Below are 19,732 nucleotides of genomic sequence, written 5' to 3'. Positions count from 1 at the left end.
TGACTGAGAATGAGCTCGCTTCGTCGCCGCTGAGACCTGAAAAAACGCTTGTCAGACATTATTCACAGGTCACAGGGCACGTTGCGTCCGTCTCAGCAATATTCCACGAACACTTCTCTCTTCATTCTTTCCCACAGACAGTTCACACCAGAAGAGTAAACTGCGTGGAATTGACAGGCTGAACTTAAAAGTAAACGGGTGCAATGAAGATGAACAGCACAGCAAATTCCCGTGGTCCGTGGAAGTTGACAGTTAAAATCGTTGCACTTGCACAACCTTTTTATCGCGTTGGTCCAAGGAAACCTTATCGTCACCCGTGTCTACACGCTCTCTCCCGTTCCCAAGGACCCCGTCAAGTTTGTCAATGCGTTGGACTGTTGGAAGCTCTGCAAATTGGTTCACATCTTCTGGACTAGACCCCATTATTGCTCGACAAAACACACGTCACTCTCATGTTGAATTGCGTTTCTTTTTTTTTCTCGCTTTTGGACCTGTGATGCAAGACAGCATCCTGCATCCCTGTACACATTTTGATGGAGAGGGCTCAAGTTGCTTTCCAGTTCCAGGCTTCCAGCTATGAGCAATCAACGTTCTTTCAACTGTTTAGTTGGGTATGGTCAGCCTAGGATCGTGTTGTCAGTTCAAGCTTGGGGGTTCACTGTACAAATTCATTATTTAGGACTTGTTTAGTTCACCCAAAAAAACCAAAAACTTTTCAAGATTCTCAGTCACATCGAATCTTGCGGCACATGCATGGAGCATTAAGTATAGATGAAAACAAAAACTAATTGCGCAGTTTACCTGTAAATCACGAGATGAATCTTTTAAGCCTAGTTACTCCATGATTGGACAATGTTTGTTAAATAAAAACCAAATTGCTACAGTGTAAAAACCCAAAAAAAATTTGATCTAAACAAGGCCTTATTTCTCCCAGCAATGTGGAACCATTATTTCGTATAAAGGTAGTAGAACCAGTACTAAGAACATCTTCAAGAGTTTTCGAAATCCACTTGCAATCTAAATTGTTGGCAACATTGAAAGAAAAAAAAGTGCTCTACAACAACTCCCTATCTCAACGTCCAATATTTCCGCACTTGGAAACTCAACCTCCTTGTGCGGATATATACATGCACATATACATTGGCCAATTAATCTAAAGGTGAAAGGATGTGAGGAAGAATAAAAAAAGTAAGAAAGAATTTCTAATGCAAATATATAAGAAAGAAAAAAATATAAAAGTGATTAGGATAATCTAAAAATAGTTTGTGATTCCTTATAAGTTGTTAGGATAATCTAGGAACACAACAAGTATGCTCCCGCTTTTTTTAGCCACTTGAAAAACTCAAGTGATTTACTAATTTTTTATTTATAACTATTGGAGATGCTATAATAAAGTAATCTCGTCACCCTAGAAAGAATTGAAATCTGATTTCCTAATAAATAGACCTCCTTTAGCATAGGTCCACCACCGGCTCCTGAAGCTATTTGGAGATATTTTATGCCAAAACAGAATAAAATGAAATAGCTCTATCCAAATAGCTCCTTAAAACCTGCTCTCACATATTATAGGTAAGGATGCAGCTGAAAATAATAGTTTCACCTAGCTCCACCTTGTCCTGGTGGCCCCCCGGCAAGAATGGAGGTCCATCCCCCCCCCCCCACACACACACACGAAGAAGAAGAGGCGTGGAGGGGACGACAACCACGGTGTGCAGACCATTGAGGCACATCGCCATCCACAACATGCGGAGCCACTGGGGTGCGACTAGTTGGGTCATGCGGCCATCGGGTAGTGGCCTCCTAGGGAACAAGCAAATTGGGGGAGAAGAAGATAGGAAAAAAGAGGAAAGGCATTTTGGTCTTTTTTTTCTTTTTATCCACTATGAGAGATCGCATTGAGTGATACTAGAGATCATTTTTGCAAGTTCGTGGTGCTTGTAACTATTGGAGGTTGTCACCTCGTAGATAGCTTGGTGGTTCTGACTCAGTTGAATCATGCACGAAGATCATGTGGTGCTCAGCGTAATAGATCACAATCTTGTGGTGCACCCTACCCAACAACTAAAAGACAATGTATTGATTCCATTAAATATACAACTTGATAGCAACTTGATTTGTTGCTTAGGTTTAATGAACAATGACAAAGATTTGAAGTCAATTAACTTTAGTGCGGCGAAGATAAGATACCCCTTCATAAAGGACATAGGGTTTTAGGATGAGATGCAACCAAACTTTAAAAACTACGTGGATCAACAACTTTTAAATGATTAGTTTGAAAATAGTTAGGTTTGTATTGTACAATTGTATTAAAATACTTGCAAAATCTCATAAATTTGAAGATTTAAAAACATGATATGATCTAGAAAAATATGTAGTCAAAGATGTGCATCAAAGACTGTCAGAAGTCAACTTTAAGAACTATTTAACTAGAGGGAGTGCCATCCCAAAATAAATCAGCTCCTACAGTTATCCAAACCAGAGAGGAGTACCAACATCTATGACACCAATAAAAATGAAGTGAAAATATATGTCATGGTGCATCTAAAGACACTATTCTAGCATAAAAAATATTGGTGTGTCTTTTTATAAATTTTATCATAGTTAAAGTTGTTAACTTTTTCTAAGTTTAGACGTTGATTTATTTTGGGATGAAGGGAGTATAAGTAAAGAACTTAAAATCTTACATTTCTTGATAATTAAAGATGATTGCTGAAAAGTTCTTAGTGCTTAAAGCATTTTACGTTGATACATACATTTATATTATACCATGAACAAATATAAGGAGGTCTTTGGATACATAATGCCTTTTTTATACACAACGCAAACACATTTATCTATTACCTCCCTACCATCACACCACACACTCACTTGTGAGCATGTATATGATTCTATCTTTTTTCAATAAATATTTTAGAATCTTGCATTGAATATCTTGGCTACTAAATGCACTCAAATAAAAAATTTAACTACAAAGTTTTGAACCTTGTTAAGCACTGCAAGTGTGTTTTAGAATGTGTCTCTATCTGAGATTGTTTGAAAAATTTTAAAAAATAAATCTCTAGATATGTGAATTTAAAAAAAATATTTGAGGGCACTAAAAACTTTAAATAAAAAACTTATTAACAACAAACATGTAGATTAGATCGGTCACTACAACTTTGGTATTAACCATGGGAACAAGGTCTAGAATTTCTAGAATTTATTTTTCAAAATTTTTGAACTTAAAATACATTTTTGGGACTCTAAATGACTAAAAAAATTTCACCTGCAAAGTTGTAGATTGTATTGGGAACAATAATTTTGTTTAGACCATGTCAACAATAGAGGTTTTTTTGAAAATTTTAAATATATGAACTTCAAATAATATTTTAGGACTCTAAACAGTTTCAAATAAAAGCTTTCAACTATATAAAGTTGTAGATGACATATAATGATTCATAGCATTGTTTATTTAAAAAAACTATAAAAATACGAATGCTTATACCAACTTTATAATTTATAATTTAAACATAGGTGAACTAAGTTCGGTAATAAGAGTAATACACATGTGTCCATAGTATAGTAGGCGACCTTTCCCTACAAGCAACTCCTATTTATCCCATAACCAAAATTTTGGGTTATCAAGTAGGAGAAACTATGTTAGATATTGGTAAATTCTGGTTAAGCAATAAGAGGCATTGCATTTTAAATATGATTACATTAGTTGTCATTTGGTCTGTCTACAAGAAGGATTTGTTGATGGACTTCATCGACAAGATCAAATCGGCAGCAAGCAAGACCCTCTAACTCCCTTATGTGAACCAAAGCATCACCTGAAGTTCTATAGAGGAGATGGAGAAGATGTGGCCTGGAATGTCTGGAGATATAGCAACTGAATTGAAGCTTAAGAGAAACACCCTGGTGATGTTCGCTGAACAGCTCGCTTAAGTGAAATCTATGGCGCTTGTAACGTCGAAGAGGAGTTGGCTTTTAGCTTCATCTTTAGTCCGTTTCTCAGTTTCCTTTCGGCTCTGGTTGATTTAGTCCTGGTGGACGACTTTCTAGCTTAAACTGCATGCTGACTCGTGGTCTTTTGATGTTCGTTGAAAGGCCAGGACGATTGCCCTTGAACTCTAAAAAGACAATCTCAATTATCATAGACCTTGTATATTTTCTAGCTAAAAGCAAAAGATTGGATGACAAGCTAGAGAGTTAGCATCTTCAAGGATTTTGCATAATTGACTTGACATTTGCTGTTATTTGTAAACTCCCAAAACAAAATGCAAAGTCTAAAAATAGATCATCTCCAAGAGTTTTACATAATTGACTTGGTATTTACCCAAAGTGGATCTGGATGTGAATTTATTTTCATGTGGCGCATGGTCGCGGTTCCATCCCGCACGGTCGACTTCTTCGCGCGCCCAGGTACCCGCACCGCCAGTTATATCGCGATGGACGGAGGGCATCCTTGAACTCATGGCGTGAGGCGGCGGTTTTCTATCGCGATGGAGTCTCTCGTGAGTTCGGTTGCGGACTGCGGTGTGTGGAGGGAGTTTCTGTGCGATGGAGTTGGTCGCGATCGGCAGCTGACGGCGGCACGTGGAGGGAGTTTCTGCACGATGGTGTCGGTCGCGATCGGCAGCGGACGGCGGCGCGTGGAGGGCCGGTGCTCGCGATGGAGTCTCTCGCGACTTCGATCGGCTGCGGACAGCGGCGCGTGGAGAGCTTGGGGTTTCTGTTGCGATCGATGGAGCATATATGGCGCGAAGAAAAGTCCGGATCGCGCGGGGGACCGAGAGACGCGTGCGATCGGGCTCTTGCCAAGCCATCCGCGGCTTGGCAATTATGCCAAGTTGCCCAAAATGCAAAACCGTTGGATACCTCATTTTGCGATTTTTGGCAAATTACAAGAATGCAAACCCTAAATAGAAAACCGTTGAAGATGTTAGAAAATTACTGTAACATTTCTTTTTTAAAAACGGAGAGAGAAGTGGGAATGCGCCATTTTCTGAGTTTTTTTTTTAGAGGGGGGGGGGGGGCTTCGCCCTTTTCCTTGAAAACATGGCAAGAAATATAGATCGATGAGCTAATCCTATTCTACAACCGCACCTTTATTTTCATGCCAGGACTGCAGGACATATATATGCAATCACCGGGGCGATGAGCTAATCGTATTCTACAACCGCACCTTTATTTTCATGCCAGGACTGCAGGACATATATATGCAATCACTAGTATTCGGCATATTTTGAAAGTTGCAAACTTTAGACTAGCTGTCCATGAGAGTGCTTCTTAAATAAAATGAAATAGATATAGGAAGGCATAGCCTGATAAAGATTAATTTAATTGACGTCAAAACTGTCAAAACACCAAAGTTGGCATGGGGCCGCGCCAGAGCCATCTAGCCATTACCATTTTTGGATAGCAATCAATTTTTATTGTTTCCAGCTGATTATCAAAGTAAATATTGTCCTCTTTAACATACCATTCCTAAAAAATATATACTTGAGGCTTGAGGCCCCATAAAAAATATCCAGCTGGTTACCATGTTTATGGAGTACAATGGAAAGATAATTATAACATGCAAAACATCAGACTGGTTACGACTATTTCACTTCGCATATTATTAGGGGCTTCATATCTTATATGTCCTTCACAATCACACCTCAGTATATATGTGACGATGGATCACATAATATCTGTTATATTTCTTATCCCTCGCGGCGCGAGCGAGACACACAAATAAATCGTTCAGCTTGTTGAGCATCCACACGATTGTCATCATGACATTCATTTTCGAAAGCGCACTGTGGATAACATTGTTGTTGTCCGTGGTGGTGTGATGATACAGACATATCGGTAGTCCCATCCTCAAACCTATTTTCGACCAGTAGAGAGTTCCCAACCTAGAAACTCTGCTGAGGCATAACAAAAAAATTAGGCGATACTAGTTGCTATAGCTTTTAGGAACATTTCTTAATTAGTTATTTGATTTATTATTTCAGGGTGAAAATCTTTGTGTAGCACATTTACGTTGGAAACAAACTAATCAGGCTATATTGTGTGCATTCATGCATGGTACGTGTGTAGGCAAACAAAGCGTTGAACTTCATGATTTAGTGTTTATCATCATACATATCAATTGCTCGATCTGAGCAAACAAATCATTCATAAATGTTACACGGCTTTTTGTAACATCTTTTTATGACAAAGAACTTATTTATAACGACATTACTTTAATTTCAACAAGTTAATCTTTTTTGGGGGGAAATAAGATAAGTTTAGTTTTATTGTGCAAAGCATATATGTACACACATAGACTACTCACCACATAAACATTCCCGGGAGTGAGATTGGGTCGAGACAAGTAATGAAAGATCTGTGTCTCTGAAATATTTTACATCACGAACGGGTCTCATGGACGCGTGTTGCTGATATCTCAGAGACGGCTTCCAATAAAACACATCTCCAATATTATGTCGTCACAGACGAGTATTTGGATGTGCGTCCGTGGACTAATATACTCAGAGACGTCTATACTACTTGTTCTCTGACGGTTGCAGACTTACCGTCTTCCTTTTTTTTTTGCTTTTCTGGCGTAGTGTGATTGTGAAGTCTACCACATGAGTTCGTTTCCAGGCCTTGTTTTTTTTTCAAGATTCTCCGTCACAACGAATCTTTGGTCACATGCATAGAGTATTAAATATAGATGAATAAAAACTAATTGCACAGTTTACCTATAATTTGTGAGATGAATCTTTTGAGTCTAGTTACTCCGTGATTGGATAATGTTTGTCAAATAAAAACGAAAGTGCTACCGTAGCAAAAAACGAAAATTTTTGCGAACTAAACAAGGCCTCAATATTGATGACAGAGACCACGTCTACCTCATACAACACACACGCGCTTAGAACATGCATGCATGGTGTACATGGAACATAATCAACTCGATGGGCTCACGCACACACGCTGCCATGCATACTGAAGGTCATATCCATCCCATGTCCTCGACGGTTGGACGCTAGTATGCCTAGACGGCCGGGACATTTATGTGAAAATGCGCATGTGGCGCCCATGCATTTTCCGATCCAACCACGCGGGAAAATGATAACGAGAACTGTAAGTAGAACGACGACCGTGGTTAGCGAGTGCACCTCCACATCTCCGTCACCTCTTTCTTGACCGAGCTGAGCCCCTCTTGTGACTTGTGTGCGTTGATAATGACAACAGAAGGAAGGGCCAGCCAGCCCGATGGCATTAAGACTTCTCCAAAAACAGGCATGGCGAGGTACTATGCTTGCCCACACAGCACAACAGGATGGCAGGAAGAGGAGGAGGAGGAGGAGGAGGCCATTGAATAGGCCGAGCTGGTCGTGAGGCGGACCTGCTGCTGCTGAGCGGGCGCCGCGCCGCACCCATGCATCCAGCGGCGGCGGCCCGGCCGGTCCATCCAGCGGAGCCGAGACGCCGACGGTGTACGTACCCTCTCTCACCAAACGCGTCAATATTCGTGTGATAACGCCCTCTGCCAGGCGACCAGGGGGTCCCCACCTGCCGCGCACACGGCACAGCTCGATCGGTCCACCACCTCGTCAGCATTCACTCCCTGGGTCAGCGGCCCCAACGGCCCCGTGTTCCGTTCCCCCGCCCCGGATGCCTGGCAATGGCATGGCATGGCATGGCTTGGCATTGAATCGCCGCACCAAACCCCCCCGTCGGATCCAGATCACACGGCCCCCCCCCCCCCACCCCCCGACCCCATCCTCCCACCACGGGGGTCGGCGACGGCAAACAAGGCAACAAAACAAGCGGCCCGCCCCCTTTGACTGCGCTGCCTGCCTGCCCGGCCCCGACCCCGACCCCGGCCCCGGCCCCGGCCCTCTCGCTCTCTCTTTTCCTGCGCGCATCAGCAGCAGCGAGGAGGGCGTCAGCGCCGTCTCCACCCGCATCATCCCATTCCCATCCACCCCCGAGCCTTTTCATGCGTCCACACCACGCACGACGGACGACGGGACTCTTCCTTGGCTAGACGACTCCTCCCTCCGCCCGCGCCCGCCTCGTCGTCTCCTCACCTCCCCCTCCACCTCCACTTGCTGCTATTTTGACCCTCCCGGCCTCCCCGTTCCTTTCTTTAATCAACCATCAATTCCGCCTCGCCTCGCCTCGCCTCGCTATCCCTCCCTCCCTCTCTCCCTGCCTGCCTCCGCCCGCCCGCCCGCCCGCCGTGGAGGAGGGTTTGGGATTTTGCGGACCTCAGCAGCTCCATCTCACACTCTAGACTCACGCGCGGCGCGGGCGCGTGCCGGGCCGGACGGACGCCTTCCCGTCTCCTCGCTCCTCTCGTCTCATCAGTCGTCACTTCACTACTACCCTTATGAGCAGCGGCTAGGATTCCACCGAGGAGTCGACGGCGCGCGGATCCGGTGCTCTCCTGCTAGCGTAGGAGGAGGAGCGACATGAGCTTCGGGAGCCTATTCGACGGCGGGGCCGGCGGCGGCGGCGGCGGAGGGATGCAGTTCCCGTTCTCGACAGGCTTCTCGTCCTCGCCGGCGCTCTCCCTCGGCCTGGTACGCGCCTGCCTGCCTCCTCCTCACTCCTTCCTCCTTCCATTCCAACTTCACCTTCGAGTGATTTGATTTGAGTTTCCTTTTCCCTGATGAACGAATGAACGAAACGAAACGAAACGAAACGAAACGAAATGAAATGTGGCGTTGTATTGTATGTCTCACGCAGGACAACGCCGGCGGCGGCGGCATGGTGGGACGGATGCTCCCTGGGGGCGCCGGCGCCGGCGCCGCGGCGGACGGCGGCGGGATGATGATGGGGAGGGACGCCGACGCCGAGAACGACAGCCGGTCCGGGAGCGACCACCTGGACGCCATGTCCGCTGGCGGCGCCGAGGACGAGGACGACGCCGAGCCAGGCAACCCGCGCAAGCGCAAGAAGCGCTACCACCGCCACACGCCGCAGCAGATCCAGGAGCTCGAAGCGTAAGCACGCGCGCACACCGGCCCCCTTCTCGCCAATCGCCATAGTGCCATGCCATTTCGCATCGTTTCGTTTCGTTTCGTTTCGTTTCTTGTCCTCTAATGCATGGATGGATCGTGCTGCGCGCGTTGCGTTCGCGTGTGCAGGCTGTTCAAGGAGTGCCCTCACCCGGACGAGAAGCAGCGTGGCGAGCTCAGCAAGAGGCTTGGCCTCGACCCGCGCCAGGTCAAGTTCTGGTTCCAGAACCGCCGCACGCAGATGAAGGTGAACGGACGGACGGACTCACTGTCTCTCGTCATCCATCCACCGATCGTACCATTTCTTTTCCCCGATTTCAGTCCGTTTCCTGACATGGTATATATATATCTCTTCCGTTTCCGTGCGGTGATTTCGCCTGCCAAAGACGCAACTGGAGCGGCACGAGAACGCGCTTCTCAAGCAGGAGAACGACAAGCTGCGCGCCGAGAACATGGCGATCCGGGAGGCCATGCGCAGCCCGATGTGCGGCAGCTGCGGGAGCCCCGCCATGCTTGGGGAGGTGTCGTTGGAGGAGCAGCACCTGTGCATCGAGAATGCGCGGCTCAAGGACGAGCTCAGCCGCGTCTACGCCCTCGCCACCAAGTTCCTCGGCAAGCCCATGTCCATCCTCTCGGCCGGGACCATGCTGCAGCCGAACCTGTCGCTGCCCATGCCGAGCTCGTCGCTGGAGCTGGCGGTCGGCGGCGGTCTCCGGGGTCTAGGGTCTATCCCGTCTGCTGCTACCATGCCTGGTTCCATGGGCGACTTTGCTGGGGGCGTGTCTAGCCCATTGGGCACGGTGATCACGCCTGCACGGACGACCGGATCTGCTCCACCGCCTATGGTGGGCATCGACAGGTCCATGCTGTTGGAGCTTGCGATCAGCGCCATGGATGAACTTGTTAAGCTGGCACAGATTGACGAGCCTTTGTGGCTTCCCAGCCTCAATGGCTCTCCCAACAAGGAGTTGCTCAACTTTGAGGAGTATGCCCACTCGTTCCTTCCGTGCGTCGGCGTGAAGCCTGTGGGCTATGTGTCCGAGGCCTCTAGGGAGTCTGGCCTCGTCATTTTTGATAACAGCCTTGCCCTTGTTGAGACCCTGATGGACGAGGTTTGTGCTCATGTTTTGCAACTTCAGTTCATCACCATTGACCCATTGCTGCTTATACCATGACTTTTGCTGATGTTATATGGCATTGCTTGGCCATCCTTGTTGCAGAGACGGTGGTCTGACATGTTCTCATGCATGATTGCTAAGGCCACAGTCCTAGAGGAGGTGACATCCGGCATTGCAGGAAGTAGAAATGGTGGGCTGCTGCTGGTGAGTGCCAAACAGCTCCCTCCTTGGGCTTGATCATATGAACATGTATTATAGTGGCCAGTGACTGCAATGCTCCTGAATACTTCCTAAATTCAATTTGCATTTGCTTTGGTGCAACAGATGAAGGCTGAGCTACAAGTGCTCTCACCTCTAGTGCCCATCAGGGAGGTCACATTTCTCAGGTTTTGCAAGCAGCTGGCTGAGGGTGCATGGGCAGTAGTGGACGTGTCCATCGATGGATTGGTGAGAGATCAGAACTCTGCAACAGCATCCAACGCCGGAAATATAAGGTGCAGGAGGTTGCCTTCTGGCTGTGTGATGCAAGACACTCCCAATGGCTATTGCAAGGTACTAGCAACCAAAATCCATTTACTTCGTTTCTGTCTGTAGTGTTCGCATGTCGAGATGGGGTAGTGTAAAATGGGACTCTTTGGACCACCTACTTCGTAGGAGCTAGTGTGGGGCTAATCGAGTTAACGTGACTGTTACTCTGTAAAGTTTCTGAACTTTTACATCAAGTAACCGGTCAGAGCTTACTCCTCAGAGCTTAGTACTAACCATGAATTCCACTTCTTCTCCACTACCTCTCCACACCGACCTCACTCTCAGAACTTGGGACTACGTACAACGTCTCTTTTATAGTGCCCTATTAATCTAATGGTGTGATTTGGTGATGCCCATGCAGCATAGTGTTCACAAGTCAAGGGCTAATAGTTTAATTCGGGTCATGAGCCCACAACCCAAATAAACAAACTGCTTAGTCAACGATGAGGTAGGCTAAACGATTTGTTTAGGATAGTCTAGTGTTTCATGGATCCAACACTATTCCCCAAGCATGTTTCCTTGGGCTTTTTTAGTCGCAACACTGGCTTTTTATAGGGGATTAGATGCTTCCACCCCTCGGTTGGAGCACCTTGGGTAACTTCTTGTCCGCAATTTAATCAATCTGTCCCTGCTTGTATGTTGAACATTGGACCATGGGCTCATGTATCGGGGTTTAAAAGATGTCAATATTTGTGTCCTCGGGTTTTGCACGAGTCTTGACATGATCTTGATCTGGGCCACTGATGACGGAATTAATATAAAGATATGATATACTTCCTCCATTCCAAATTGTCAGTCATTTTAAGAATGTCGGAGAGTCAAAGCATCTCAACTTTGATCAAAATTTTAGAGAGAATACAAAAATTTATAACATCAAATAGGTATAATATGAAAGTATAATTAATGAACAATGTAATGATACTAAATTGACACCATAAATATTATTATCTATATAAATTTGGTCAAACTTGAGATGGTTTGACTCTCGAAGATTTTTGGAATGACTTAGTAATTTGGGATGGAGAGAGTAGAATTTTATGCCAGACACTGCTGAAAGAAAAGTGACTTTGTGATTTTTGGAGGTTTTATTTTGAAATGTTATTGTCTAATTAAGTTAAACTAATTGCGTTCCTTCTTTATGATGCGCATCAGTAGATATGGACCTATATGGGTTATTTGAAGAGCCCTGTGGGAGCTTTCTAGGACTGGTTTGTATTTTCGTACGGAAGCTAGGAGTTGGGACAGTGTACAAAAACGCTTGTCAGATTTATGCTAATTAAACTTGTTATCTGATCCATGTGCAATGAAATCTTGATTATATTATCACTCTGGATCTGCTCTTATCTAAATCAAGGCACAGGTAACGGTCACAAGTTCATGTGGTTTCGCATCTCGAGACTGCTTAAGGGGCAAACAGCCCCTTTGTTTTCCTCAAGTCTTTACCCATATGACCCACCGTGAAAAAAAAACCTTCAGAAGTTACAAAGACGACTGCGATCTCTACAGTGTTCCCACATAAGTGCTGTATATTGCTCTGCAGAGAGCCCCCTTGTGGACAATTGCATGTGGGCGTGCATTTATGGACTAACGGATGCATTTACCCTGTAGGTCACATGGGTCGAGCATACGGAATACGATGAGGCATCAGTACACCAGCTCTATAGACCACTTCTCCGGTCCGGGCTGGCCTTTGGGGCCAGGCGGTGGCTCGCAATGCTGCAGCGCCAGTGTGAATGCCTGGCCATACTCATGTCCCCTGATACAGTTTCAGCAAATGACTCGTCAGGTACAGGAAAGTCTGAACCTTTCGTTGCTATCTTCCATCATGTACAGCCTGTAAAGGACTGCTTACGTATACAGAGTAAACATTTGTTAGTTCAATAGTATCTGCATTGTTCATGCATGAAAGCGGTGGCGATGTCAATGCAAGATTATCAAGGGATATATATACTAATAAGTACTTTTTCACCAGATGTAAAATTATCTATAGATATAATTATGATAATAATGCGCTGCTTTCGGTGCAGTCATAACCCAAGAGGGGAAGCGAAGCATGCTGAAGCTGGCGCGGCGGATGACGGAGAACTTCTGCGCTGGGGTCAGCGCGTCGTCTGCACGTGAATGGAGCAAGCTGGACGGTGCGGCAGGCAGCATCGGTGAGGATGTGCGGGTCATGGCACGGAAGAGCGTGGACGAGCCTGGGGAGCCACCGGGCGTGGTGCTAAGTGCCGCCACATCGGTGTGGGTGCCCGTGGCTCCGGAGAAGCTCTTCAACTTCCTCCGTGACGAGCAGCTGCGCGCAGAGTGGGACATCCTCAGCAACGGAGGCCCCATGCAGGAGATGGCTAACATTGCCAAGGGGCAGGAGCACGGGAACTCGGTGTCCCTCCTCAGAGCCAGTGTGAGTATTACTGCTTGCTACTACTACCATTCTGCTCCAATTGTTTTCAAATGGTATGTCTAGCACAGTGTCAACCGGAACGTGGTACAGAGTGCCATCGTTCCCCGATATCTGTTCCACGATCTAATTGTCCTGAAAACTCTATTACTAGGTCTAAAACTTAGCAGTCATATCTTTCCAAGATCAATAGGAGAAGGAATATGGTAATAATATATATTTTTAGAAGGTGTCTGTCCCGAGAGCGTATTTTCCGCAATGATGTATTGCTATTTTCAGATCAGGTTTCCAAATACACTCTGGCTGTTAAGGTCTAGAGTACCACAGCTCACTTTAAAATTTAGCAGACAAAAAAAAAGGAGTGAGCAATAATCCTGATGCTGCTGACTGAAGCCACGAGTAATTTATGGGAAGTCTCACATAAAATAACACTTTCTCAGCATTTTGTTATATCCTAAACCGATAACGACAAGGAGAAAACTACCAGCAAAAGTCCGTCAGCTTTCTATCAGATACTGCTGGGAGATGAAAAAGGGCCGTGATCATTGTCCAAAAGCTAAAGCCGGCTAGTGTGAGAACTGGGGAGCACCGAACTTTTTTCACGAGTTCAGTGGAAAGGGACAAAGTGGGACCATACAGGGCGCAGATCTGCTTGGAAAGGTGTCGGGGTTGACAACTTTTTGTGCAGTTGCACTGTATACTGTTCAGTGCGTACAAATTGTTAGGATAAAAAAAAGCCGGTCCACATGTCTTTTGATTTTGTGAATATTTGTCACGAGAAACATCATCTTCGGTATCTGGCCATCCTCGATCCTCATGCTGACGCATTTATTTAATGTTTACGCGTCAAGCATTATCTATTGGCATCTCTCATCATTCATCAATAATACTGTGCACAGAGTAGATCGACCCATACTATTTCAACATTTTATTTTTATTCTATTTAGATTTCTGGTGCGAGCATTGAGCATTGTGAAGAGGGGTTACCGAACGTTTCTCATGCTTTGTAACTTTCTCACTGCAGGCCATGAGTGCCAACCAGAGCAGCATGTTGATCCTTCAGGAGACTTGCACTGATGCATCAGGTTCGATGGTCGTGTACGCTCCGGTGGACATCCCGGCGATGCAGCTCGTCATGAACGGCGGGGATTCCACCTACGTTGCTCTGCTGCCATCTGGGTTTGCCATCCTGCCGGACGGTCCAAGCGGTGTCGGCGCTGAGCATAAGACAGGTGGCTCGCTACTCACCGTTGCCTTCCAGATCCTCGTCAACAGCCAGCCGACCGCCAAGCTCACCGTGGAATCAGTAGAGACCGTGAACAACCTTATATCCTGCACCATCAAGAAGATCAAGACAGCGCTGCAGTGCGACGCTTGAGTGTCGCCGTCGCCGCAGGGGGGATGGTCGTCGACGACGAGCCTGAGTCAAGAACGAACCTCGTGCTGGAAAGAAACCTTTGCTAGGTGATAAGGATCCATCTCGGACAGGTCCTTAGCACAGAGCAATGGTGGTGGTTCGGGTATTGACTCGGTCTCTATCGTCTGCTTGTTCTCCCTGCCAACCTGGCTGTTTGATACAGGACCTTTGCATAGTGGACAATAATGGTTAGATGGCTAATCTTATGTTTCAGTCCCGTCGTTTCATCAGGGAATCAAACGTTGAGTTTTTGGCCGGGTCGTTGTTAGTTATTACGTATAATATACTGTCCATTATTCTCTGTTGTGAGGAGCTATATGTTATATGTAAACTTGAGAGCACAGAAACGTTGGGTTGTAGTGGTGTCGTCCATAGGTCATGGTAGCATGCATAAGTGTAGCTAGGCATCAAACTATCAGCCAATAATGTCTGATCGATAAAGTGGTGTAGTGGTTTACCTGGAAATGCTTATTTAGCTTCATCAATTATTAAAATTTATTCTGCAAGTATATATGTAGGAATTAAATATTTGATGCTCTACCTGATTTTCTTTGTACTGTGCTCTGTGGCCCTCGGTCAAAACATCGGGACTGGAGGCAATCTATTGCATCAAACGTAATAGAAAACACACAAAAAATGAGGTGTCAATTTGTAGATGATGAAACAAGACGCGTATAATATTTTAGCTGCTAATTTTGGTATGTGCACCATTTTCCTCAATATTTTTTTTAGAACTTTAGGGCCCTTTCGAAAAATTGCTACATCAGCCCCACGAAAGTGTCTGAACACATTTCTCACTGCAATAGAGCTTTTAACAATCTGTTGTGATTTTGATTCCTAGGTCTCTCTCAGCCTTTGGGGCTTTTCCTAGTTTTGTGATGTAGTACTAGTCTAGAGGCTTGCCATTGCCTCTCCCTTATTTTGAACTATTTGTATGTCTCTTTTTCTACCTTAATTGAAAGACAGAGGACATAGCATTTGTGTTATTAAAAATACGGCTGATATGTTCTTTGATATGTTAGTGAGCTAATAATCCTTACCCCAAAAAAAAAAAATCCCATGCTAGACAAGACCTTATTTGAAGTATTTATTACTGTTTTATTGCATACACCTGTAGTGTTCGGTAAATTGGTCCGAGTAAATTGCTAATTTGGTTGATTTTGCTGTTCTTCTTGGGCTGTCACAACGTGAAATTATCGGATGGCATCCAGTATGACAACGCCACATTCCTTTCGGGCGTAAAACACCAAGCAGTTCATTTTCAGCAGATGCCAGCTCGCCGTTTGGTGATGGTGACGGGTCAAGGCTCATTATGTCACTCTACCCAGTCAGTCTCTGTACGTACAGACGGTACAGCTGAAAGCCTGAAAGGCCTTTGTTTGTCGTCTGCGCCAGTAGAGTCTCCGATCCAGCTCTCCAACTCCAAAGGAGACGACGGCATCAACGAGTAATTTGACTTTGGCTGTTCGCAGCATGAACCGAATGTATATGTACCACGGTACCAGTAGTCCTTTTGTAATGGAATACAGAGATCTCGCGAGAGAGACGCCCTTGGAAGAACGAAGCAACGTGATTTCTGTTGTCGGCGTGCTCCAGGGTTGCCGATCGACAGCCAACAACGATGACGGCGGCGGCGTGCCGGCCGGCAACCCCGCCGTTGGCCACCTAGGCTATACGTCACTCGCTCAAACATGCCATGTGCTCGTGCAAGCACTCAGGTACTGATGCATGGCCAGGAAACTGTACTCCACTAGAAGCCTTTTTCGTTGGAACAGAAAGGGCACGCACGGAGGCAGCTGGTTCCTAGTACCACACCACACAAGTAACACAGTGCTTCTGCTTTTCTATCAGACTACTAGTGTCTGTCAACTGTCAATGGCCAGAAGGTAACACAGGTGACGGCCGGAGTCCGGAGAGATGGCTCCCCCAACGTGGCAGGTCCTTTTTAGACGAAATGTGTGATTGACTGTTCATCATGTGCTGCGAGTCTGCGCGTAGCCGAAACCTGTTTGAAAAAGTCGGCCACCGAAACCGAACCAACCTAAATTGGCCTGAAAGCCTGGCCCATACACAAAAATGACACGAACCAAGCTGGCCCGTGTTGATTTCCTGGCCCGACCAGGGCGAAAAGTTTTAGATTTTGACACGGTAGTATTTTTTGTTTGTATTTAATAATTATTGTCTAACTATAAACTAACTAAACTCAAAAGATTTCTCTCACGATTTCCAACTTAATTGTACAATTAGTTATTTTTTAATTTATATTTAATGCTTTATACATATACCACAAGATTCGATGTTATGAGAAATCTTAAAAAGTTTTTTAATTCTAGAGGTAACTAAACAAGGCCCGGATAAAAGAACGGGGAATGGGTAGCTTCCTATAGGAATAGGAAGAAAGTCCAATTTTACCGGCACCAGAACTACACAATCAGTTTTTTTTTTTTTGACGAGTCGCTGCTGTAGTTTGGGTGTGAGAGAGAGTAACAGTGTTTAGACCATTGCTTTTATTAGTTTGGTTTAGTTTCTGGAGTTTGGTTTTCCTGCTCGGCTGTCAAGATTGGCTTGCCTGACGGGGCCGTGTTTCTAATCTAATAATAATGTAAGCTGAAGTCCCTAGCCGTTTTTCTATTTTGTTAACATTTCGCTTTCTCCAAAACATGTGTTTACGTCTATAAAAAAATCAGTCTTTTTACCCTGTCATCTTTCAAAACCGTTTGTTTTACGCTTTGGATGGTTTTCATGATGCGGCACTGGGATAGAGAGGGGTAAATTGGATTAAGTTGAAAGTTTAGGGAAGTAAATCAGTCTCGATTTTTTCTAAAAAATAGCCACAAATTTATGATAATATTTTTTCAAAAATTTATCCTAATTTTACATGTAAAAACAATGTAATTAAAAAATCTAGTTTAATACTAGAAAATGGTTTTACCTCAAAAAATTATAAAACTAGTTAACATATTTTTCTAAAACCATGCTCGATCTTACGGGGACTAGCTTCAACTTGTTTGAATCTAGATAGACTCATTCTGATGCTTATTTGCTAGTAGAAACTCTCGTTATCTATTATAATTATTAATGTTGATCATAGGACTGTTTATAATAGGTAATGAGAGCTTCTACTGACAAATAAGCACTAGAATGAGCCTATCAAGACTCAAATAATTCCAAGCTAGGCACCATAAGATAGAGCATAATTTTACAAAAAAAATGTAACTAGGTTTATAATTTTTTTGAGGTAAAACAAATTTTCTATGAATATTAAACAAGACTTTATGATTTTTAATTATATTTTTATGTAAAGGTTAGCTAAATTTATATAAATTTATTTTTATGGATTTTTTAAAAGTTTCTAGTTAAAATTACCTCCATGAATTTTTGTGCTTAGTCTGATTTCCCTCCTATGATGTGGCGCTACATTATCAAAACCACCCAACGTATAAAAACAATTAGTTTTTAAATTTTGAAATGGTAAAAAAAATTATTTTGTATTCTTTCTTTTTGTGAGACCCAGACACAGACGCTCACATACACGAGCGCACACTCACCTCTATGAATGCACGTACGTACATCCTATCCTATGAGTATCTCTGAAAAACCAAAATCAGCAAACTGGAGATTGATGAAGTCAATTGTTGGAGAAGATAAATTAAACAAACTTTTTTTTCATTCAGGCCCTGTTTAGATTTGAAATTTTTTTGGCCAAAGTGATAAAATTTTTTGTGGTCAGAACTCGCGAAAAATTTTAGGTGTTTAGTTTGGCAAATTTTTTTCTGACACAACTTGGGCTGCATGCATTTGCAGTTGTCATTGGTGGGCTTCTATGGGAGTGCGTGTACAGTTGCAGGCTAAAATTTTTCCCCAAAATTTTTTGGCCCCGTTTAGTTCCCAAGCCCCAATTCTACAAATTTTTTTCTCTTTGGACCAAAAAATTAATAATCTAAACAGGCCCTCAATCAACTATCGCATCCATATCGGACAAAGCCCAGTAACAAAAGACAGTTTGTCCAATGCGAGCACGGCCCGCTTCGGAAGTGACAGGCACATATCGCATTCAGGGGAAAACATATCGCATTCAGAGAAGGTAGAACCCGCTTGGATCAACTAAGTGAACGCGTTGTCATGATGGGTAGAGTTTTTAAAAAACAAATCCATAGAGTAGAAGATGAAATAGAAAATCAAATATATTTAAGGATCAAATTTGACCCAATTTGTAAACATCCAGGAAAAAAACTGCGCAGGCTAGTTTGGGCAGTATCGTGGTGAGTAGGAATGAAAACGGTACGGATATTTTTCGACCGTATTCGAGACCGAATTCGTTTAGAGAGGTTCAGATCTGTCCGTATTCGAGTCCGAATGTTTAACATCCGATACCGTATCCATATCTGAATACTTAAATCGTATATTTATGATGTCGACATCCAATCATATCTTATCCGACATGATTGTCATTATCCGTATTCGAATCCGAATCCGATCAGAAATATGAAAACAAATATGATATCGGTGATATCCGTCCGTATCCGATGCGTTTTCATCCCTAGTGGTGAGTGGTGACTGCAGGGCGCTCATCACCTAAAAACCGGTTTTGACCATCCGAGGCCATTTCAAGATTTTCTAGCTAGAAACTCTTCTAATCTTAACTTGTAGATTACGTGTGGAATATAATGTTTACTGGGATAAGATCACTCTCTATTCATATGAGATGATGAAAGCTGATTGAGAGATCCATTTATATAATTGATCAAAAACCAATCTATTACTCAATCCATCCTAAATTATAAGACGTTTGAGTTTTTTGACACCAACTTTGACCACTCGTCTTATTCAAAAATTTGTGCAAAATACCACTTCTTTTGTCGTGGCTTGGTTTATGAATCAAAGTTCTTCAAGAATGACTTAAATTTAACTATTTTTGTATAAATTTTTTGAATAAGATGAGTGGTCAAACTTGAGGTCAAAAAAGTCAAACGTCTTATAATTTGAGATGGAGTGAGTACCTTTCTTTACCTTTTCTTCTACATAAGCCTCTTCCAACCCTTTTATTGTCAAACACGTCTCGCAAGATTTCTCATTGTTCTAGGTGGCCTTACCGATCATAGGACACCTCTACTATGATTGTCCCCATTTGTTCTTCCCAAAAAGGTGGTCACATGTCTTTCGAGCAAAGAACGAGCGTTAAATCTACCTCGCCAATCCGCTAGTCGATCTCGCCGTTCTAAAATATAATTTCAATAGTTGAGAGGGTAATGGGATTCTTTTTTGAGTGATGAAGGGATAGGCATGA

General features: G+C 44.0%; 1 protein-coding gene across 1 annotated transcript; it reads left to right on the top strand.

Annotated features, from left to right (window-relative positions):
• On the top strand, positions 7,980-14,956 carry LOC8079064 (homeobox-leucine zipper protein ROC5). The gene is made up of 9 exons (XM_002457439.2): positions 7,980-8,546; positions 8,713-8,969; positions 9,114-9,231; positions 9,371-10,096; positions 10,205-10,306; positions 10,427-10,654; positions 12,239-12,416; positions 12,658-13,031; positions 14,053-14,956. The coding sequence occupies exons 1-9, from the start codon at positions 8,436-8,438 to the stop codon at positions 14,404-14,406; spliced, it is 2,448 nt and encodes an 815-aa protein (XP_002457484.1). The 5' UTR covers positions 7,980-8,435; the 3' UTR covers positions 14,407-14,956.

This window comes from Sorghum bicolor, chromosome 3 (genome assembly GCF_000003195.3).
Source record: "Sorghum bicolor cultivar BTx623 chromosome 3, Sorghum_bicolor_NCBIv3, whole genome shotgun sequence".
Taxonomy (NCBI): Eukaryota; Viridiplantae; Streptophyta; class Magnoliopsida; order Poales; family Poaceae; genus Sorghum; species Sorghum bicolor.
The sequence above is the reverse complement of the archived record's forward strand: the minus strand, read 5'-3'. Positions and strand labels throughout refer to the sequence as shown.

Excerpts from the sequence above, each read along its gene's own strand:
- LOC8079064 (XM_002457439.2), top strand. The coding sequence starts at position 8,436 with ATGAGCTTCGGGAGCCTATTCGACGGCGGGGCCGGCGGCGGCGGCGGC. Across the intron at positions 8,547-8,712 it reads CGGCGCTCTCCCTCGGCCTG|GACAACGCCGGCGGCGGCGG; the intron begins GTACGCGCCTGC and ends TGTCTCACGCAG. Across the intron at positions 10,655-12,238 it reads CTCCCAATGGCTATTGCAAG|GTCACATGGGTCGAGCATAC; the intron begins GTACTAGCAACC and ends TTTACCCTGTAG.